The sequence below is a fragment of the Pristiophorus japonicus genome, chromosome 18, assembly GCF_044704955.1.
Source record: "Pristiophorus japonicus isolate sPriJap1 chromosome 18, sPriJap1.hap1, whole genome shotgun sequence".
Taxonomy (NCBI): domain Eukaryota; kingdom Metazoa; phylum Chordata; class Chondrichthyes; family Pristiophoridae; genus Pristiophorus; species Pristiophorus japonicus.
The window spans coordinates 102,509,064-102,533,284 of record NC_091994.1 but is presented as its reverse complement, the minus strand read 5'-3'; the positions used below and the strand labels follow the sequence as shown (position 1 = coordinate 102,533,284).

The 24,221-nt window shown below is 46.0% G+C and overlaps 1 protein-coding gene across 3 annotated transcripts in view; it reads left to right on the top strand.

Moving 5' to 3' along the window:
* Positions 1–15,826, top strand: part of LOC139229318 (probable G-protein coupled receptor 153) — an 89,868-nt gene extending 74,042 nt beyond the window's left edge. For all 3 annotated transcript variants that reach the window (XM_070861009.1, XM_070861010.1, XM_070861011.1), the window contains one exon: positions 14,336–15,826. In XM_070861009.1, coding sequence (XP_070717110.1) covers positions 14,336–15,106 — 771 coding nt within the window. In that variant the 3' untranslated portion in view covers positions 15,107–15,826. The remainder of the gene's footprint in view (positions 1–14,335) is intronic.
* The last annotated feature ends 8,395 nt before the right edge of the window (positions 15,827–24,221 follow it).

Sequence of the window (24,221 nt, the reverse complement as noted above, 5' to 3'; positions counted from 1 at the left end):
AGATAACTGGTCACAGAGTGACCTTCTCTTAATTTTGGGCCTCGTGTGCATTTATACGACATATCATTGGCGACGAGAAACTGGGATTTAAACCACGTGAGCATGGCCACTAGCAGCACAGAAGAGAGGTTCTGTGTTGGTGATGATTGGGACGACTTTATTGAGAGACTACAGCAAAGTTTTATCACTAAGGAATGGTTGGGACAGGATTCGGCCGACAAACGCAGGGCTCATCTCCTGACGGTTTGTGTATCCAGAACGTACTCCCTGATGAAGGACCTTCTAGTGCCGGAGAAGCCGGCGGACAAGATGTTCGAAGAGCTCAGTAAGTTGATCGGGGAACACTTTAAACCGGCGAGCAGCATGCACATGGCGAGACACCGGTTTTACACGCATCGGCGGCAAGAAGGGCAAAGCGTTCCAGACTTCGTGGCAGATCTCCGGCGACTGGCGAGCCTATGTAAGTTCCCAGATGCATGCAGAGCGGAGATGCTGCGAGACTTTTTTATTGAGGGCATCGGGCATGCTGGGGTTTTCAGGAAACTGATTGAGACCAAAGACTTGACCTTGGAAGCGGCGGCTCTGATAGCCCAGACATTTATCTCAGGGGAGGAAGAGACCAGAATGATGTATGACAAAAATCTTGGCTCAAATGCGGCAAACGACCAGGGAGTCAACATTGTTAACGCGGCACACAGTTCTCTAGGCAGACAAGGGCAATCGGACATGCCCCAGCATGTAGTCAAACCCAAAGGGGGAATTCAACAGAGACAACGGCTAGCTGAACGGCGATTCATGCCGTCGCAATGGACAATGCGGCCAGTAATGGGGCCATCAACACCTGTTAATGGTGCGCTTAAGGACAGTTACAGAGACAGTCAGAGACGATCGACTGGTAATGGATCTTTTGTTTCCAACAATGGGGCCTCCAGCTCTTGCTGGAGGTGTGGAGGCAAACACCTAGCCAGAGCTTGCAGGTATCAGCAATATACCTGCAGAAACTGCAACATCAGTGGTCACTTGGCGGGTATGTGCAGGAAGCCTGCAGCCAGATTGATGTACAAGGAGGACGGGCCCGATGTAAGCCCTACGAGCCCAAATGAATACTGGGGGAAATTGCTGGAAGCTGAAGTTCAGCGAGTTCATGTGGAGCACATATACAGTTCATATACCAGGACGCCACCGATAATGATGAAAGTGCTCCTCAATGGCATCCCAGTATTAATGGAGTTAGTCGCAGGGGCAGCCAGTCCCTGATGAGTATCAAACAGTTCGAAAGGTTGTGGGTGTCCAAGGCCAGGAGGCCAAAATTATTGTCGATTGACGCACAGCTACGGACATATACAAAGGAGATCATTCCAGTGCTAGGCAGCGCCATGGTAGTCGTGACCCACAAAGATTCGGAGAACAGGTTGCCACTCTAGATTGTCCCGAGGGACGGTCCCGCACTACTGCGGAGGAGTTGGCTTGCTGTCATGAACTGGAAATGGGGCGATGTCAATGCAATTTCTTCTGTGGAGCGAGTATCATGCTCACAGATCCTGGACAAATTTGAATCATTATTTCAACCCGGCATCGGCACTTTCATGGGGGCCAAGGTAGTGATCTACATAAACCCGGACACCAGGCCAGTACACCATAAGGCCAGAGCGGTACCGTACAGGGTGCGGGAAAAGATAGAATGCGAATTGGACCGTCTGTTGAGGGAAGGCATCATCTCGCCAGTCGAATTCAGTGACTGGGCAAGCCCGATCGTGCTGGTGCTCAAGGCGGATGGGTTAGTCAGGATATGTGGGGATTACAAGGCCACCATCAATCGGGTGTCACTCCAAGACCAGTACCTGCTACCGAGAGCGGAGGACCTCTTTGCGACGCTATCCGGTGGCAAACTTTTTTCAAAATTGGACCTGACCTCAGCTTACATGACCCAGGAGCTGGCGAATGAGTCGAAGAAGCTGACCACCATCACGACACACAAGGGGTTGTTTGAGTATAACAGATGTCCGTTCGGGATTCGCTCGGCCGCCGCGATTTTTCAGCGAAATATGGAAAGCCTCCTCAAGTCGATTCCAAGGACGGTGGTTTTTCAAGACGACATCCTCATCACGGGTCGCGATACTGAAGAACACCTCCACAACCTGGAGGAGGTGCTACGCAGACTGGACCGGGTAGGGCTGCGACTGAAAAAGGCGAAGTGCATCTTCTTAGCTCCAGAGGTAGAATTCCTGGGGATGAGGGTAGCAGCAGACGGGATCAGACTTACTGCATCCAAAATGGAATCGATCCAGAGAGCACCCAGACCCCGTAATACGACGGAGCTGCGTTCGTTCCTGGGGCTCCTGAACTATTTTGGTAACTTACTTCCCAAATTGAGCACGCTGTTAGAGCCGCTACATGTGCTCCTACGCAAAGGTCGCGATTGGTTCTGGGGGGACAGCCAGGAAAGGGTTTTTGATAGAGCACGCAATTTGTTATGCTCCAACAAACTATTAACGTTATATGACCCGTGTAAGAAACTTGTTTTAATGTGCGATGCGTCGTCCTATGGGGTCGGGTGTGTGTTGCAGCATGTGAATGCCAATGGTCAGTTACAGCCGGTAGCTTATGCCTCCAGAAGTCTGTCCCAGGCAGAAAGGGACTACGGGATGGTAGAAAAGGAAGTGCTAGCATGTGTATATGCAGTAAAAAAAATGCACCAGTACCTGTTTGGCAGGAAATTTGAGCTGGAGACAGATCACAAACCCCTAACGTCCCTTTTGGCCGACAACAAGGCCATAAATGCGAATGCATCGGCCCGCATACAGAGGTGGGCACTTACGTTAGCCGCCTATGACTACACAATTCGGCAGACTGGGCACTGAAAACTGCACTCAGCAGGCTCCTACTAGCCACCACTGAGGGGGCAACTGAGCATGATGCTGAGATGGTCATGGCTGTTGAAGCTTTCGAAAGCGAAGGCTCACCTGTGACAGCCCGTCAGATTAAAGTCTGGACAAATAAAGACCCGCGACTGTCTTTAGTTAAGAAATGTGTCCTGAATGGGGACTGGGCAGCCACGTAAGGGGCATGCCCTGAGGAATTTAAACCATTTCATAGTAGCAAGGATGAACTCTCGATTCAGGCTGATTGCCTACTGTGGGGGAACCGAGTAATCATGCCCCAGATGGGCAGAGAGGTGTTTATCAGAGAACTTCACAATGAGCACCCGGGCATTGTCATGATGAAGGCAATTGCCAGGTCACACGTTTGGTGGCCAGGGATAGATGCAGACCTGGAACTTTGTGTTCGTAGGTGCAACACGTGTGCTCAGCTGGGCAACGCACCCAGGGAAGCCCCCCTTAGCCCCTGGTCCTGGCCCGCCAAGCCATGGTCACTCATCCATTTGGACTATGCAGGTCCTTTCATTGGAAAAATGTTGTTGGTTGTAGTAGACGCCTACTCCAAATGGATTGAGTGTGCCATTTTAAATTCAAGCACATCCTCTGCCACAGTAGAAAGTCTACGGGCAATGTTCGCCGCCCATGGTCTACCGGATGTCTTGGTCAGCGACAATGGCCCATGCTTCACAAGCACTGAATTTCAGGACTTCATGGCAGGCAATGGAATCAACCATGTCAGAACGGCACCATGTGACGTGCGTTAAATGCACGTTAAAAGGGTAGTGTTTTTAAAGGTTTCAAAAATTGTACCGTTCAAGCCGGCCTCAAACGGCCAGGCGGAACGAGCAGTGCAGATAATCAAACAGGGGCTGCTCAGAATCCAAGGGGGTTCCCTACAAAGCCGCTTATCACGCCTCCTGTTGGCCAATAGAACTCGACCACACTTGTTCACAGGGGTTCCACCCACAGAGCTGCTAATGAAAAGGACGCTCAAAACCAGGTTATCCCTTATACATCCTACTATGAAAGAAATTGTTGAGAGCAGGCGTCAGTCACAATGTGACTACCATGACAGGAATGCGAGGGCGCGATGTATTGATGTCAATGACCCTGTTTTTGTCCTTAATTATGCTGCAGGGCCCAAATGGCTTGCAGGCACTGTGATTGCCAAAGAGGGGAATAGGGTTTTGGTAGTTAAACTTACCAATGGACAAATCTGCCACAATCACATGGATCAAACTAAAAGGAGGTTCAGCAACCCCATAGAAGAAGCAGAGGAAGAATACGACGTAGAGTTTACTCCACCACAGGCGACCGAACACCGGAACCAAGTGCAGGAGAGCCCAGTCACTGTGGGCAGTCTGGACAGCACACTCAGGCCAGCACCCAACAACCGGAGCCCCAACTCAGGCGCTCTACAAGGGAGCGTAAACCATCAAAGAGACTTAACCTGTGATCCCAATAAGACTTTGGGGGGGAGGTGATGTCATGTATTCAACTATCATTGTAACCCATGTATAAGCTGACCTAAGTTGTACACCTTGAGAACATTGACCACAAGGGGCGAACTTGTGGGAGACACTCCTAACCTGGACTTTCAGGTATAAAAGGGGAAGCTCCACCCATCTTCATCACTTGAGGTTTTGGTAATAAAGGTAACTGGTCACAGAGTGACCTTCTCTCAAGTATGGGCCTCGTGTGCATTTATACTGTATAGTAAGAACATATCAGACATGATGGGCTGAATGGCCTCCTTCTGTGTGAAATGATTTATGAAAGCAGTCCATCCATAGGGCAGGTGAAAGAGCTTCATGAGAACTTATGGGACTTTAGTTTTAATGGAATTACTGGTCCTGTATTTTTCTTTTCCTTCCTGGGGAAGTGCATAGCCTCCAATGGGGAACTTCCTAGAGTGGCATATTGGAAATCAGAAGCTTACCAGGTGGGGAACTGCAGAGGCTGACCCAAGATCCATCACTCCATGGTACAGCATGCTGCAAAGGTACCCTTGAGCAAAACACTGTTTGAGATTGTGGTCCTATATAATTAAAAAACACATCCCTAGATCAAGCTGAGACAAATAGCCGTCTAATACATCTGCGGACAACTGCAATAGCCAACGCACTATGTATGAGCACTGTTGGCTTGATCCAACTGCACAGAACGGCACGCAATTGGTTAGACTGGTTTAGATTCGAGGCGGATGGGTCCAGTCCATCTCCGCTAGACATTATTTGCGGAGGAGTACACACTATGGAGTGCCACACAATGACGAAAGAGAGGTGGATGACTCAGTTCTAGGTGCAGAAGTCATTCTTCTTCTTTGGAAGGTTGGTCTCCAAAGTCAATCAATGCCACGCGACTCGCTCATCTACGGGGCTATTCCTCAGATGCTATGTTTACAGGTTTATGTGTTTATTTATACCCCTTAATTTTAGACTCAAAAGTGGGTAACAAATTTAAGGTGGGTACTTTTTGCTGAAATGCACTCCTTTTATAGATGAAAATTATACTCTGGCCAGATAATTTTTGATTCTAACTTGGAGAACCCTCAGGAGGGTCTCCCTCTCTGAGAGACCATTCTGTTGACCTCATTACAGCGGGCCCCGCAAACAGTGATGCGTGTGATTTTCAGTCCCAGCGTGTAGTGTTATTTTCTGGGGTGGGGCTGGCTGGTGCTGGCGAGCAGTCCCTGGAATCACAATCAATGGTGCGGCCTAACGGAGCGGGTGAAAGGGCTCCCAGGCTGGCATTAAAGGTGACATTTGCCGGGGGTGTGGAGGAAAGGTAAAGTGAACCATTTTCCTTTTTTAAGTATTCAGTTATGTAGAAAGTTTTTGTAATTAAGTTCGAATTGTGATTTTAAAGTTTTTTTTTAAACTATTTTACAGTGATATGATTATGCTTATATATAAAATCCTGATCAAATTATTTAAGTAGGAATATTTTCGCAGCCCTACAATTGGGAAATCTGAGGCATGAGGGAGTAGGATATATTGATTTTTTCACAGATTTTTGGGCAAAGATACCTGACCTGATTGGGATTCAGCAATGGGGACAGTCGTACTGAAGCATTAAAAGAAGAATCGAGGGTTCCTGCCTCAGACAGTCTTAAAGGGATAGGCATTGATTGTTCCCACTTGCACCTCTTCCCTGTAGTTTTGAAGTTTAACATTTATTTGAAGAACATTGACTATCGCTGTTAGAGGTGAGTAATCTATCTTTAGTAATTCCTTTAAGTGTTGGGAATCAACTGTTTGCAGTCTGAGAAAGCGACCGTGTCTGTGACTTGGACTCTAATCTGGACCAGAGTGGTGATCGCCACTCTCTGGTGATGTTGAAGTAGTACAGTTTGCTAGAAGTGGGATTTGAACATTGAAATGTATAAGCAAATGTCAATTTTAGTAATCGTTGATATTCACAGTGAGAATTCAAATGAAAATCATTGGTGTTACTCAGAGCTTCCGTTATTGGCATTCCCCAAGGTTAGTTAAAATTCACCGGCCTTAATCACATCCGCCATTTTGAAAACTAGAAGTTTTCAAAATGGTGGCCATAAATTCAACCTCCTGGAACAGGTTTGCCAATACGTTCTAATTTAAATTTGCATGGCCAAAGGCATTGTGGGCTAAGTATTTAAGTTATTCGATTAAAAATTAACAAGTTTCAGCTCTTGAATCTGTAATCAAATACAAACCAAACTGAAGATGCAAGCTTCCTCTCTGATGGCTAGCAATGTGACTCAGTCTGGGACTCCTGCCCCAGCCTCAGTGTACAGAACTTCCTCCACATACATCCTGAGCTGGCTTTTATGTTGCTGCTTTACTCCCTGATTCCCTGAATCATAATCGATTGACAGCCTCAGCCTCAGCCTCAGCCTCAGCCTCAGCCTCAGCCTCAGCCTCAGCCTCAGCCTCAGCCTCAGCCTCAGCCTCAGTATCTCCTCTGATGTCAAGTGGAACTCCCACAATGCTTTCCTCCGTCATGTCAAGCACTTCTTCTCCCCTCAGTGATCCTTACTTCTCTATTAACACATTGCTCACAAAGATCTGAATACTGCCCTCTCGCCTTCAACTTTTATCACCAATATAACCTTCCGTTCCATAGTAATTCCTCCCTTCTAAGCTCCAAAAACACCATCTTACATGTTCCTCCTCATGCCCACACCTTCATTCTATTGAAATCACGACTCATTGTACAGTCTCCTATTCTAACTAATTGTTCCTCGGAATCTCAAAACTGTGGAACACTTTACTTCCCTTGCTCCCGTAATCTGCAGATTTTTAAGATCCAATTTTGATGGCAATTCACCACTTCTTGATTTAAAATGCTTTCTACTCTTTTCAACCTTTTTGCGATGACCTGTAACTGACCATTCACCTGGGCGTCTCAGTTTAAAAACAGTTTCATTCATAAATATCATCAAAGTAAGCAGTGCAGAAATAGAACAATTGCACTCATTAAGGTGCGAGCTTGTGAGATTTAATCCATGACCCATCAGACCTAACGGGCCTCGCTCCTACTGCTTTAGCCATCTGAGAACGGGGATTAGTTTACACGATGCTTCACTTAGCCACTCATCATTTTTTCTTTGACCTCGATACAGACCAGGAATTAAATCCGGAAACCTTCCCGGACTGCAAGGGTCAATGTCACACTGGGCTCAAGACCACACATACACTCCTCCATGAACAGTCAATAAACAAACGGGGAGTGTTGACAATGATACATTGGAATCGTTTTCTGGCTGAGCTGGCTTCTCCAATTGTATTTAATGTAACAAAGATTAAAAATATGCTTTTATACTATTTTTACAGATATTAAGACAAACACGAATTTCAAAACTGCCAGCAAAATGAATTACCAATGGGCCGCTGAGATATTCTCACTGTGCCTGGGCTTGTTGTTTTGGCAGTTTCACGGAGCTCAGCTATGTCCTCTGGGTGCTCCTTGACTCAGTTCCCATCTAGGATTATCTGTTTTTATGGAAAGTTGGAATTGCTGCAAAAGATTCGGACAAGGTTGTAACTTTTCTCCTTAACATGTCCTTAGCTGCTCTATGTCATTAATGCATTGCCACATGATGAGAAGCAGCTCAGTACCAGGTCATCATCATAGGCTGTTCCTTGAAACGAGGATGACTTGCTTCCACGCCAAAAAAAGGACGAGTTCACAGGTGTTTCAATGAAGGACCCGAACTACATCCTGAAGGGTGGAAGATGCCTGTGCGTGGATTTTTTTTAACGTGGGGTGGCCGTTGCACACCAGCCACCACACGGGCTTGACAGAGCTAGGTCTTGGTCCAGTGGCAAGGATTACCCAAGACGACTGGAGACCAGCTCTGCTGCACGGACCGAGTGCGCACACATATCGCAGTGTGGGCTGGCCCGTGCTGCCCCTGGGCCCCTGGCCCCGAACTCGCGCCTCCCCTGGGCCCCGATCACGTCCCTCTACAGTCTCTCGCCGCTCCTTCGCCCCGACCTCACTGCTCCTGCTGTATCTGCCCACGCTCCAATCACCGACCTGGATCTTGATGACGTCACTCTTCACAACCGTCGCCCTCCTGCACCAGCTCGCACTGTACCTTGAAGTACTTTGCCTCCACGCTGCCCATGGCCACCTCCATGCTGCTCCTTTTATGGCCCCGACCTGCCGCTGATGTTCCCTGTCAAATAGCCTGGAGTGCTGCTTTGGTACATATCCAGGAGGTTGACATTGTTATGAGTTCTTTCATACCCAGGATGGCGCTATAAATGCATTGTCTTTTCTCCTTACTATTGAGAAACTGAGTATAAAGTCCAAGAGCCATAGTGTAGGACACTATCAAGATTGAACAGGCGAGAAAAGAAATCGAGATGAATTAGGAAGTAGTGATTAGGTGATGCTAAGGTTGGGTTTTAAAGGCCTGAAGATTATGAGGAAGGGAAGACTGAAGGAGGTAAGGAGTTCCACACCCAACTTCCCATCCTGGCCCCCCAATTAGCTGATATTGTAAATGGTTCTCACTCCTCAGGTACTGTCCCCTCCCCTTTCAAATCTGCCGTCGTCACCCCACTCCTCAAAAAACCCACCCTTGACCCCTCTGTCCCTGTCTCCAACCTGAACTAAAAACTTATCAAGACACAGAGACTGACAAAAGGAAGACACTGCCAGGGCAGTTCACAGTACATGTGAACATTACAGCAGTCAACAAATAAGTCAAGGGCATTTGGTTGGGTCAGGAAGATCTGCAAAATATAGACAATTTTGGTATATGGAGTCTCCTCCCCCCACCCCAACTTGTATGTTATGATCAAGCTATTTGGTCATCTGCCCTAATTTCTTCTTATGTGGCTCGGTGTCAAATGTTTGTTTTATAACACTCCTGTGAAGCGCCTTGGGATGTTTTACTACGTTACAGGTGCTTTATAAATACAAGTTGTTGTTGTTAATGAAGAGCTGAAATATATTGGCCCTGAAATTCTGTTTTGGCCTTCCTGCGGGCATTTTAGAGAAAAAAATAAGCACCTGCTGCCCATGTTTGACTTTCCGATGCTGTGGCCTAAGCTGACTGTGCGCCGCAGCACGTGCACATCGGGACATGCGCCGGCCTGGAGCTGGAGTCACATGGCTCTAGGCAGCCAATCAGGTAAAGTATCATAGTAATAGGAGTTCCGAAAGTCCCAAACTCCAATTACATTGATTGAGAAACAGCCCCAAACACCCAAAACACGAATAAAAAATAGAAAATATGCACTACATTAATTTAAATTAAAGTTATTAATGTCTTAAAAAAATACATATTTTCATGATTTTTTAAAAAGTTTTTTTTTAAATAAACTTACCGTTGTGGGGAGGGTTTTTAATGATAAAATATGTTTTCATAACTTTATTTTTATATGTTTTTGTGTTTTTTAAACCACGTGCACCTGTAAAAGTAGGCTATGCGCCTGCTTTTTCAGGCACACAATTTTTGAGGACATTTGTATGCCTAAATATCGGAAATTTGCACTTACAAATGTCCTCGCTCCCAATCTGCGGTTGAACTGTCAAGCCAGAAACTTGACAGATCGGAAAAGCCAGTTTTCAGCGCATGCGCATTGCACACTGAAAACCGGCTTTTCTGATGCCTTCCCAGGTCCGTGCACACTTCATACGGACCCGGGGACTTCGGAATTTCAGGGCCATTATTTCTTCTTGCTTTCTCTTGAATGGTTTTGTTCGTATGATAATCTGTGCCTCAAGGTCTAGCATTCTGTCACATTCAACCAACATACATACAAAGATTATTTACAAGAATCATAAATCTCGAATATCATGTCATTTGTGAAAAGCAGTTATTATATATCCTCTATGAAAATTAATAACTTTCAGCAGCGTGGAGGAAAGTAGGCTTTGTTTGGTTTTGACAGCTGTCTCAGTTTGTTTACTTCACCATTGCCCCGCTGTATATTCTAGTTATTGTTTGCCGATCTCTCTCATGGCTATAGGATTATGCCCTGTGGTTCTGTTGTGCTGCATTATTTTGAGTAATGAATTGCAATGTTGTTGCAGACACTTCAATAAACAGGCATGTTTCATAGGGAAGATGCTGATATGCCATTACTTTGAACCTGAGCTGAGCTTCGGACCACATATTCTCTCCAGCACGAAGACCGCCTACTCCCACCTCTGCAACATCGCCTGTCTCCACCCTGCCTCAGCTCATCTGTTGCTGAAACCCTCATCCGTGCCTTTGTCACCTCCAGACTCGACTATTCCAAAGCTCTCCTGGCCGGCCTCTCATCTTCCACCCTCCTTAAACCTTAGCTCAACCAAAACTCTGCTGTCCGTATCCTAACCCGCACCAAGTCCTGTACACTCATGACCCCTGTGCTCGCTGACCTACATTGGCTCCCGGTCCGGCAGCACCCCTATGTAAAAATATCTCATCCTCGTATTCATTTCCATTCATGGCGTCACCCCTCCCCTTTTCTGAAACCTCCTCCAGCTCTACAACTCTTTGAGAATTCTGTGCGTTCCTCCAACTCTGGCCTCTGGCCACTCGTTTTGCCCCACCATTGCTGGCCGTGCCTTCAGCCAATCAGGTCCCAAGCTCTGGAATTCCCTCACTAAATTTTGCCACCTCCTTCTCCTCCTCAAAACCCACCTCTTTGACCGAGCTTTTTAGTCACCACATAATATCTCCTTCTTTGACTCGGTGTCAAATTTTATCTGATAACATTTCTATAAAGTGCCTTGGCATGTTTTTCTGTGTTAAAGGTGTTATAAATGCAATTTGCCCTGATGACACAAAATAATTGGCTATCAATATCTCAAAGTACAGTATCCTTAGTTCCGTTAATAATGAAATCATTTTCCAGTATGAAAAATTACTGCTGATAATATCCATTAGAAGAAAATCTAGTTTATGCATTTTCCTTCTGATTGATCAAAAAATTGAAAATTGTAGTTGAACTCCGAATGTACCAAGAATGTTAGAAGCAGCAATCTAAAAGCTATTCTTGAATTGGTACAAAAACACACTTCCCTGTGAATATTTTGCTTGATATCATCCAGATACCAGAGAACTATTTAGCCTGTAAACCCGGGAACTCGTTTGCTTTGTTTTGCAGTCTGATTTCTAAAACTATTTTAAAATGTAACTTTCTTGTGTGGGAAAATAAGAGAAATTTATTTCTGGTTAATTTCCTCCTCTCTTCTCCTGAAGGTGCTGTCTCCTTGTGGGGGAACAATTGCACAGGCACTCTGGTACCTTACCCAAATGTCTATTATTCACATTTTAGACTTGACAGTAAGTATAGGCAGGTTATTTGACCGAGGGGTGGGCATCACCTCAAGCCCAATACTGTGGGGTCTTGACACATATACACTTCAAATAGAGGTGACTGGATGTGACCAGGAGTAAGACTCCAGACCAATTTTCTCTTCCCTTGGAGTGCTTTGGCCAGTAGTTGCAGACCAGGGTTCGAATCTGGGACCTTTACATAAGAACATAAGAATTTGGAGCAGGAGTAGGCCATTCAGCCCCTCGAGCCTGCTCCGCCATTCAATAAGATCATGGCTGATCTACCTCAACTCCACTTTCCTGCACTATCCCCATATCCTTTGATTCCCTTAATATCCTGGTCTGTATAACTCAATTCTTCAGTGGATCTCCTGCAAGCTTATCATCTCAACAATAACAACAACTTGCATTGATATAGCCCCTTTACCATAGTAAAACATCCCAAGGCGATTCACAGGAACTTTATCAAACAACATAAGGAGATATTAGGACAAGTGACCAAAAGTTTGGTCAAAGAGGTAGGTTTTAAGCAGTGCTCTAAAGAAGGAGAGAGAGGTAGAGAGGCGGAGGCATCCCAAAGCTTAGGGCCTAGGCAGCTGAAGCCAATGGTGGAACGATGGAAATCGGAGAGGCCAGAATTGGAGGAACACAGAGATTTGGGAGAGTTGTTGGGCTGGATGAGGTTACAGAGATAGGTAGGGGCGAGGCCATGGAGAGATTTGATAACAAGGATAAGAATTTTAAAATTGAGGCGTTGCTTACCAGGAGCCAATGTAGGTCAGCGAGCACAGGACTGATGGGTGAGCGTGACTTGGTGCGAGTTAGGACACGGGCAACAGACCTCTTGACTCATCTCCCTTTTGTGTTGGCAGTGGCTCAGTTGGCAGCACTCTTGCCTTTGAGTCAGAAGGTTGTGGGTTCAAGTCCAACTCCAAGGGTATGAGCACAAAATCCAGATTCACACATCAGTGCAGTACTGAGGGTGAGCTGCCCTGTCGGAGGTGCCACCTTTCGGACGAGACGTTCTCTCTCAGGTGAACGTAATAGATCCCAGAGCACTATTTTGAGGAAGAGCAGGGAGATTATCCCCAATGTTCCAGTATTTAACGTTCAACCAACATCAGTAAAACATATCTAGTCATTATCACATTGCTCTTTGTGGGACCTTGCTGTGTGCAAATTGGCTGTTGTGTTTCCTACATTACAACAGTGGCTGCACTTTAGAAGTACTTCATTGGCTTTAAAGTGCTTTGGAACGTCCTGAGGTTGTGAAACGCGTTAGACAAATGCAAGTCCTCTCCCCAGTTTTTGGGTCCAACCCTTTTAAGAAGCACCTACTTGTTTAAGAAAGAAGTTGCATTTATATAGCAGCTTATCAGATCCTAAGAATACCCCAAAGCATTTTACAACCAATTATTTCCTTTTGAAATGCAGTTATTGTTGTTATGTAACCTCTGCGTTCCTCCAACTCTGGCATCTTATACATCCCCCACCCCCTTCCCGTCCCGGCATTGATGGCCATACCCTTAGCCGCCTAGGCCTTCAGCTCTGGAAATCCCTCCCTAAATCTCTCCACCTTTTCCTCTTCCTTTAAGACTCTCCTTAAAACCTACCTCTTTGACCAAGCTGTCAGCCAGCCTTTCTCATATCTCCTTCTTTGACTCGGTATCAAATCAGTCTGCTTATGATTCTGTGAAGTGTTCCATTTTCTATCAGTGGGATGTTGATTTCTGTTCATTTTCTTCTCATTATGTGTTCTAATACAATACACTGACAGCTACAAGGAGCATATTGTGTGTATGGGCTGATAGGATCTCAGGATTGAAAATTACAATAGGCATCCAGGAGAAAGAGTATTATCTCATCGTGATTGATATTCATAGTGCCGTCTGGTAATCACCATGATGCATACTATCTAAGGGACTTTCTCAGACGCATTGCATGTAGGGAAAGAGACAATGACCATATTCGGAGGTTAAGGAAGAGCAGGCATACTCTGTTATTTCACTATTTTCTGTCACCTAGCATCCTGTGTTGCATTGATCCAGCTTAACGCTGCATTTATACTACAAGGTGGACACCAGAGGTAGCCCTGGCTCTTGGTGATATGGCTGTAATATAACTGTGACGGTCCCCTTACCTCCAGCGCCATCTCAAGATCGCCATCTGCAACTGGAAAGGGTGAAGATTACAGCCCTCTCATATGCTATCCTCGAATTTATGGCAGTGGGTGGCCGGTCTAGCTTAGCCTTTCTGATGGACCTCTGCAAATTGGGTGGGGGAGCATAGTAGAGTTAGGGCTGACTCTTTTACGTACTGGCAATTGCCAATTAAAAGTCAAGCATATGCCCCCTTTTTAAAGGGGCACAACAAATAGCGACTGTAAATTAACATAAATTTGAAACGAACCTTACCAAATTAAATTAAAATGTTGTTCCTGGTGGTGACGATACACTCCATTCCCTCCGGTGCCCACCGGTTGCGGAAGGCCTCGAGCTCCATCTCCAGGGACACCCGGGCGTGAATGTAGCCACGGAAGAGAGGCAGCCTAGAGTTAGGGCTGCCTTTGTGTTACCTGCCTGTAAATTGGATGGGAGTGGGTGGTAGGGTTAGCCAAGCCAGTCAATTCAAATGGAGAGGACAATAAAATTCCTTCAGACTGCTATATTCTTTTTTTTATGCCTCTTAGGTTCCTCCAACCAGACGCTACTCCCATGATGAGACAGATATGTGGGCAACAAACCAGATACCTTCATACCTTCACAGATGGGGGTCGTCAGAGGACATCACAGGAGTGCTGCACTACAGCTCCCCCAGGCACGAGAGGCGGAGAAGCAGTCTGATCGCCCAACATGATGAATGTGCTTCTTACCATAAGAGAAGAAAATCGGTGGATAGTGTCGTATCTCTGAAGCAGCTGTCCAGGGAGGAATATTTTGTCGATGACTTAAAATGCTTCAGCCGAGATGAAATAATAAGTTACATCGATGAAACGCCGCTCCCCAGTCCAATGAAGACCCCACTGAGATCATCTTCCATCTCACTTATCCCAGATAAATATGAACAGTATTCAGTGGTGTTTTCCCATTTTCCCCTGACCAATTTTGAGAGGGAGCCTCACGTTCTGCGCCGATTGTCAGAGGGAAAGGAATGTATCTTCACAGGGGTCACCAGGCCCAAGGAATACTTGGCCAATACTTTCCCCAATGACCCTACTGCGGCTCAAAAGAACGCAGAGGCCCACATTCGGGCCCGAGGCGGCATGGGCACTATTGCCATCCCCAGCATGAAGGAGGGAGCCTCCAGGAACTGTCGGACAGATCTGTGCGTCTCTTGGGATAATCAGGAAAAGCTCACCAAGGTGGAGAGCAAAGGGAGCACAAACAGTTTTTTGAGTTCGCCTTCCGCGTCTTCGGGCTATGTGACTTTTCATTCCGATTCCATTGGATCTGCCTCCTAGGAGTGAGTGTGGGTCCTCCCCAAAAACAACAACAATGGTGTTTCTACGTTTGTTTTGTACCACGGGAATTTTATAATTCACCCACGAAGAAATCTGTCAAGCACCAAAGAATTGGACAAGTATTTCCATGTCCTTTGACAGTAGAAAAACAAATCTCCTTTTAGAGACCTGAGAGGGAACTGTCTGGAAAAATCAGACATTAAGTCATGTCTGAATGTCATTAGTACTACTGACCCTTGCTTTCTATTTTTATTAATTTTTTAAAAACCAATAATTTTTAAGAGGTAACATTACTAACAGGCATTCCTGTAGGACTGGGTGTGTTTGGTGCCGTTTCAGTGTGGATGGGGATGGGGAGAAAGGTGGTTCTAAGACTGATTATATTTTTTAACACATCCAAACTGTAAAATGATTTCTCCGTTGGGGGCAATTCCAGGTCATGTTTGTGTGTTTATGCACTTTGGGTATTCGGTGTGTTTTGTTGGTATTCTGTTAGACTGATGATTTTTTTTCACAAGTACAGGACAATAACATTGTTTTTTGGGAGGGGAGGGTCACTTCTACGATTGTTTTTTCCTGTGTATTTTGCGTTTGTAAAATTGGTGTCATATATCGGCGACATTTCTGTTGCCTTGCGAAAATGGACATTGGTTTCTCTTGGTCCCCGTAAAGTTGTCCTAATATTTAATAGTAACACATGTTTTCTTAACGGTATTTGCAATGGCTGCTGTCCTTCAACAGAACCAGGGCCTGTGTTGTTTATATTAAAAACCAACTTCAATATCTGATCTCGATCTGCACTGATTGGACAGGAGGCTTAACTCGCTCATCATGATTCTAAACTTTGAGGCATCATAGCCTCACTCCTTTCCTGAGTACACATAACAAACGTTTTTTAGCAATGCGGGGGTATTGGGTATCGCAGTGTGTTAGAATGCTGCACTTTCTACATGAACCTGTGTCATTGTTCAACGCCCACAGTCTTGCCTTTTTCCTACAATCTGCAAGCTTGCAGTCACCTACCAATTACTTTCTCATTTATCTCCTCTTCTCTCTTACTCTGTTCAACCTGGGTGGTGTCCCACACAATGAGCCTCCATCCTTTACCAAAATTTCTCGATTAAATTAAACATGCTCTAGTCAAGCCCAGGCTGATGACATGAAAGTTCAGGTAGATATAAAACATCCCCTTATCAGTGATGAGGCGTTAAACCGAGGCCCTCGTCTGCCTTCTCAGCTTGAGGTAAAAGATCCCAGGACACTATTTTGAAGAAGAGCAGGGAAGTTCTCTCCTGTCCTGGACAATATTTATCCTTCAACCAGCATCACTAAAACAGAGAATCTGGTCATTATTGTAATGACTCAAGAGTTTTGTTATTGTAAACTGCCTCAGGTGTAAACCTGATCCAACTTTATTCGTGCCCAAAGTACCCGCATGACATAGTACCCACGTTTATATACCAGTGCACACGCATATACAGCCCAATGACCTCCGACATTGGCGCCCTCTGGTATTTGGTGACTCCAAGCATCAGTACATAACAATTATCATATTGCTGTTTGTGGGAACTTGCTGTGTGCAAATTGGCTGTCACGTTTCCTACACTTCAAAGGTACTTATTTGGCTGTCAAGCTCTTTAGGACGTCTAGAGGTTGTGAAAGGTTTGATATAAATACAAGTCTTTCTTTCTGGAGAGTACGCCACCATGTTCTCGCGCTACCTACATTGGCCTGCAGAGCTCGCTCTGTAAATCTTGGCTTCTGCCTTCTGCACTTTCCAGCCTTTTCTAACTGAAGCTGTGCAGTCCACATCTGGATCGGTACTAGTTATGCAACACTTTTATAAGGGCTTTTGGATTATCCACTCAGTTGTGCAACATTATATTTTAGCGCAATAACTCTCTCTCACTCTCTCCCCCGCCTCTCGAGCTTCCAGGAACGGTTATGGGTAAATGCAGATTCATTTCTGCAAGTACAGTAAAAAAATGGGGCAAAGTTTTCATTCCCATTTCCCAGTGCTGCCACATTCTGTTCTGCCGGCTAAGTCTTGTCTCTCCATCCTGAGCAGTGTATGACTCAGGTCTACTGGGCTAATGGGAAAGGGCGGGGGAGTGGGATTAGCTGAAGTGCAAGCACTGGTTCGACGGGCCGAATGGCCTCCTTCTGTGCTGTAACCGTTCTATGATTCTATAACTGCTGGGATGGTTGATCACAAGTGGCTATTGAGGCAGTGACCATAACAACACTTTAAAGGGAACTGAATGTAGAACTCGCCACCACATGGCGTGCTTGAGATGAATAGCAAAGTTGTAGTTAAAGGGGACGCTAGATGAACACGTGATGGAAAAAGGAATAGGAAGTTATGCTGATAGGATTAGATGAAAGAGGGTGGGAGTTGGGCTGAATGAACTGTTTCTGTGCTGTACATTCTATGTAATTTCAAGAATAAGTATTTGAAAAGAAATAAAATGAAAGGAAAAAGAAAGACTTACATTTTTATAGCGCCTTTCACGACCACCGGACACCTCAAAGCGCTTTACAGCCAATGGAGTAGTTTTTGGAGTGTAGTCACTGTTGTAATGTGCGATACAGCAGCAGGGCAAAAAATTTGCTCAGACATACAGTGCCGGTTGAAGAGTTAGTACCAGCATAGGCATGATGGCCTCCTGTGTGCAAAGTAAACTTCACTCAAAAAATGCAGAATAGGAAAATAAAAGAAACTTGAAGAGACTGCCCCTCCCGTGTACTGGCAGTACTCCACTCCTTTACATAACTTAAACAAAATCATCGCCTATCACCCATTCACCTCACTCTTCTGTTAAGTCACATGTTATGAGCACCACCTAAGCTGAATGCATTCAATAATGCTACCAAATGGGGTCGCTCTGTCTGTGTCCAGCGACTGTAGCGGGGACAATGCTGGTGGAGTGTTTCTTTGTGATAAATGATTTAAAACACTGCTACACCTATAATGTACTTAAATCTTTCTGTATACCTGTATATCTTTCAAACCAGAACTCACCATTGCAAAAAATTGCAATCAGTTACCATAATGATTCAACAATGAATAAAAAGAAAGAATATCTTGCATTTCTATAGCGCCTTTCACGACCACCCGAAGCACTTTACAGCCAATGAAGTACTTTTTGGAGTGTAGTCACTGTTGTAATGTAGGAAACACAGCAGCTAATTTGCGCACAGCAAGCTCCCACAAACAGCAATGTGATAATGACCAGATAATCTGTTTTAGTGATGTTGGTTGAGGGATATATAGTGGCCAGGACACCGAGGATAACTCCCCTGCACTTCTTCAAAATAGTGCCATGGGATCTTTTATGTCCACTTGACAGGGCAGAGGTTTAACATCTCATCCGAAAGACGGCACCTCTGACTGTGCAGCACTCCCTCAGGACTGTACTGGGAGTGTCAGCCTAGATTTTTGTGTTCAAGTCTCTGGAATGGGACTTGAACCCACAGCCTTCTGACTCAGAGGCGAGAGTGCTGCCCACTGAGCCACAACTGACACTGAATGACTGAAACAGATACATCAGGAAAGTTCCAGGTTCGATTCCTGGTCTGAGCTGAACTCGTTGAATTCAATTGTGGGCATGGTATTAATTCTATATTTGGCTACAGTGGCTCTTTGTTACCTTGGGATTGGAGAGAGGGATGGAATAAACCTTGGATCTTGATGCTGATCATTCTGCAGGACCCCTGCTGAAAAGTGGATGTGGGGTAAGGACCAGGCTCATTTATAATGCTCCTGTGGTCCAAATAGCCGGTCGCTACTCACATGTGACAATGGCATTTGAGGGAGTTGCTGAAGAGCAACCTGCATCTGTGGAACTGAACTTCAGGAAAGAGTCAACACATTCAAGGGAGGGGCGGGAGTAAGGGTAAACAAATATGTCACGTTAATTTGTGATGAACACAATGCTGTCATATTCTGTTCTGCCAGCTAAGGCTTGTCTCTCCATCCTGAGCTGTGTACGATCCTCGGGTTACTGCGATGGTCGTACCGTAAAATAATTTTAAAGAGAATCGAATCAGTGTTTGGAGAAGAAAACAAATGGAAGGATACAGAGAAAGGGCTTGAAATCTGTTCAGATAGACAGCTCCAGTTTAAGCACCTTTACTATGTTAAAGGTGCTATATAAATGCAAGTTGTTGTTGTAGTTCTAGCATCGACACAGGCACGATGGGCCAAATGGCTCGTGTGCTATAGGTTCTATTGTTTTAGAGTGCGGCCAGTAAAAGAATACGGCAACTGGTGAGATTGTGAAAGTATAGCCTGGCAGGAGGGCACAATGCTCTTCCAACTAGCAATTGCTCCATTTGTTGTGTTTGTCCCACAGGTAATGGGTACATGGCTGCCAGTGGGATAAATGTAACAGATCAGGGAACTCCTAGCCAATAATGTTATTTGTGCTCAGCCCAGGGCTCAAGGAGTTTGGTGGCCCAGACGAGAGAGGGGGTAGTCGAGCCATGGTCTCCATTTTCTGATTACTATCCAGTGACTTCTGCTGAAAAGGTTGTGCGTAGATGTCAGTTGAGGACACAGTCGATCTTGGATGGCTTTCTAACTCATCGTCTCGTATATGCATAAAGAAGGGAACATGAGAGAAACACTAGAGTGTGGCTGGTGAGGTTCGCACCTTGAAGAGGGCAGAAACTTGGAAAAGAAACGATCTATAAATGTTAATACGTGTTTACTTTCAAATTATTGTATGTGGTATAGAATCATAGAATGGTTACAGCACGGAAGAAGGCCATTCGGCCCATCGAGCCCATGCCAGCTCTCTGCAAGAGCACCTCAGCTAGTCCCACTCCCCCGCCCTTTCATGATTTTGAACACTTCTATCAAATCTCCTCTCAATCTTCTCTGCTCTAAGGGGATACATACAACAACAACTACAAATATTACTTACATACTGCACTTAATGCAGTAAAACGTCCCAAGGCACTTCACAGGAGCATATCAAACAAAATTTGACACCGAGCCACACAAGGAGGTAGGTTTTTAGGAGTGTCTTAAAAGGAGGAGAGAGAGGAAGAGAGGCGGAGAGGTTTAAGGACAGAATTCTATCGCTCAGGGCCTAGGCAGCTGAAAACACAGCAGCCAGTGGTGGAGCGATTAAACTTGCTAATGTGCAAGCCAGAATTAGAGGAGCGCAGGGATCTCGGAGGGTTTTAGGGCTGGAGGAGGGCTGGATACAGGGTGTTACAGTAGCATCAGAGGTTTCATTTTTTGATTGTTTTGCTAGGTTACTGATCGCAGCCGAGGTGCTCATGCGGCCTCGCTGAGAGGAGGCCTTGTGCCTCTCCATGGACAGGAGGGAAACAGACCCCAGCCCGACCCACAGGAGCCCTCCGAATGGCTGCCTCAGACCAACACTGATTGGCACCTGAGATTTTTTTAAAAGAAGAAAACAGGAGAATACCCATTTTCCTGCATAATTAACAACCCACTACATATTGCATAGGGACATGAGTAGGCCATTAAGCCCCTCGAGCCTGTTCCACCATTAGTTAGATCACGACTGAGCTGTACGTCTCCTGGATTTCATTAGCCAGGTTTTAATTATGGAAGAAAACAGGTTTTCTCCCACATAATTGAGATGCCAAGCCTCTGAGGATTGCTAACCTGCTATCTTCGCCACGGGATGTGCATGTCCTGAGCGCAAAATAGAACAATTCTTACCTTTGAAAACGAAATAATGCATCTGATACCTGGTGTGATACCAAATCTGCAAGGATTGCCTGACATCCAGTTTAACACCCTTCATTCATGATATAACCTGTGTTTATTCAAAATCGTGCCGAAGGATCATCTACATCCGCCAGCGTGGACAGACGGGGCCTCAGTTTAACGTCTCATCTGAAAGACGGCACCTCCAATGCTGCAGCACTCCCTCAGTGCTGCACTGGAGTGTCAGCCTAGATTTAGTGCTTATCTCCCTGGAGTGGGACTTGAACCCACAACCTTCTGACTCAGAAGCAAGTGTGAGCCACAATTAACAACTAGTTGATAGCTGCGCTCGGAGCTGGTTACAAAAATGACATATCGGTTTGATTTCCTGCCCACTGACTGTGAGTGGGTGTAAAATCTGTGTACAACTTCCTGAGCACACTGCAGTAACACAGTGAATCATTCAGGCAACTGCTGCCACCTACAGGATGTCAGAAAAACTGTCAAAACACAAATAATAACTATTGGTGGTGCTGCAATTCAATTTGAGTACAAAGTACAGTGCTGCAAATACAGCATCAAAAAACCCCATCAAAAATACAAATCATCCAATACATACTGACTCTTAGGGCTATAAGAATTCTGGCTGTGCAATACAATAATGGCCGAAGACTAGAAAATCCTCAAAGGCCTTGTGTTTCTTTTCCACCAAATTTTCTGCTGTCCTGCAAGCACTGCTGAAGGCTGAGACACGGTCCCATGGTGATGTTAGCCCTCTGGAACCCTCACTGAATAATCATTCATGTGGTGTGTGAGCCTGGACTGGCTTAGGCCCGAATTAACATAGTTAAGGAGGCCATGTGCCTTTTTGGACATGGATGCCTAAGAAATGGGCCTCACAAATTTAGCAGTGGGAGCAATGCCTGTGCATGTTGGGCGCAGACCCTCCCACTGCTAAATTGGTGTGTTTTGTGCCTGTTTTACGCCTGACAAACAAGCGCAACACATTTCTACCCCTTCATCTGCTTATGGAAACCCAACCTGCTTTAAGCCAAGATTAAAATATTGGGAAAATGCTCAAATTATAACTATTGTCAGCAACTGTCCAAAGTGGGATACATCTCACTTGCAGAGAAAACAGAATGTTTGAGGTACAAAGTAAATTATCAGATGCAAACAGCAGTTATCGTGACCACAAGACCTCAGAACGACATAAAGGGTCACAACTGGCTCATCGGGCTGTGGTGCAAACCCAGCACTGACATGCAGCTGAAGTGTGCAGACTCACATTACAGAAGGAAAAAGAGGGACACAGGTAGCGAGAGCAGTGGTGCAGACACAAGGTTAGAAAAAAGACAAGATTAGTGTCATGTTTGTAACCTTCACATAACTGTAACCTTTATGTAACAACACTGTACACTGCATACACCTGAGAAATGCACACCTTGACCACAGGGGATGAACTTGTGGGAGACACTCCTCACCTGGTCATCCAGGTATATAAAGGGAAGTCCCACGCAGGGTCATCACTTCTTGGTCCTGTGAATAAAGGTACAGGTCACAGAGTTACCTTGTCTCCAGTATGTGCCTTGTGTTGATTTACTGTAGTATGTAAGGACACAACATTTGGCGACGAGAAACGGGAATCAACGACTCAAGAGAATGGCCAACGGTAGCACGGAGGAACGGTACTGTGTTGGTGAGGACTGGGACGATTTCGTTGAGAGGCTCCAGCAGAGCCTTGTCACGAAGGACTGGCTGGGAGCGGCAGCGGCTGACAAGCGAAGGGCGCATCTACTGACCAGCTGTGGACCTAAGACAAACGCGCTGATGAAAGACCTGCTGGCACCCGAGAAGCCGGCGGACAAGACCTTCGAGGAGCTCAGCAAACTGATTGGTGAGCACCTCAAACCGGCAAGTAGTATATACATGGCCCGACACCGATTCTATACGCACCGACGTCGGGAAGGGCAGAGCATACCAGACTTTGTTGCGGACCTTCGCCGCTTGGCCAGCCTCTGTAAGTTCACAGACGCCTGCAGGGGGGAGATGTTACGGGATTTCTTCATTGAGGGCATTAGTCATGCCGGGATTTTTAGGAAGCTAATTGAGACCAAGGACTTGACCTTGGAAGCAGCGGCGTTGATGGCTCAAACCTTCATGGCGGGGGAGGAGGAAACCAAGATCATATATGCGCACAACTCTGCTCCCAACGTGGCGATGGAGCAGGGAGTTAACATGGTAAATGCAACTCAGAACCCCGCAGGCAGGCAAGGGCAATTCGACACCAACCAGGCAGTAACAGACTCTAGGGTGGGTCCTCAACAGAGACAATGGCAGGTTGAACGGACATTTACACCATCACAAGGGACAATACGTCCTGGGATGGGACCATTGACACCCACAAACAGAGTGCTCAAGAGTAATCAAAGAGACAATCAGAGGGAAATGCCTGGTAACAGCTCTTTTGTTCACAACAATCTCAGCTCATGCTGGAGGTGCGGGGGCAAACATGCTGCGAAGACCTGTCGGTTTCAACAATTCATCTGCAGAAATTGTTACTTGAGTGGACATTTAGCCAGGATGTGCAGGAAGCCCGCAGCGAGGCTGGTTTACGAAGCGGATGAACCACAAGAGGGGCCTGCAAGGCAGGGATATGCCTGGGACACAGCAATGGACGCTGAAGTTCAATGGGTCCAGGTGGCAAACTTTCACAGCTCATACACAAAGACGCCACCTATGATGATGAGAGTACTGTTAAACGACATCCCGGTACGCATGGAGCTGGACACAGGAGCCAGTCAGTCACTTATGAGTGTCAACAATTCGAGAAACTATGGCCACTCAGAGCTAGCAGACCCAAACTAGAACGCGTTGACACGCAATTATGGATGTACACCAAAGAGATCATCCCAGTGCTAGGCAGTGCAATGTTGGTGGTCACACATAATGGATCTCAGAACCGGCTGCCACTCTGGATTGTCCCAAGAAATGGTCCCACGCTTTTGGGGAGGAGCTGGTTAGCCGAGATGAACTGGAAATGGGGGGATGTGCATGCCATTTCATCTGTGGAGCGAAGTTCATGCTCACAGGTCCTACAAAAGTTTGAGTCATTATTTCAACCTGGCGTCGGGACTTTCAAAGGTACCAAAGTAAGGATGTGCATCACCCCGGACGCCACACCAGTGCACCACAAAGCCAGAGCTGTGCCGTATGTGATGCGGGAGAAAATTGAGAGTGAGTTGGACAGGTTGCTAAGAGAGGGCATAATTTCGCCCGTTGAATTCAGCGACTGGGCAAGCCCCATCATCCCTGTTCTAGAAACGGATGGCTCGGTCATTATCTGTGGTGACTACAAGGCCACCATCAACCGAGTGTCCCTTCAGGACCAATACCCGCTTCCGAGAGCAGAGGAGCTTTTTGCCA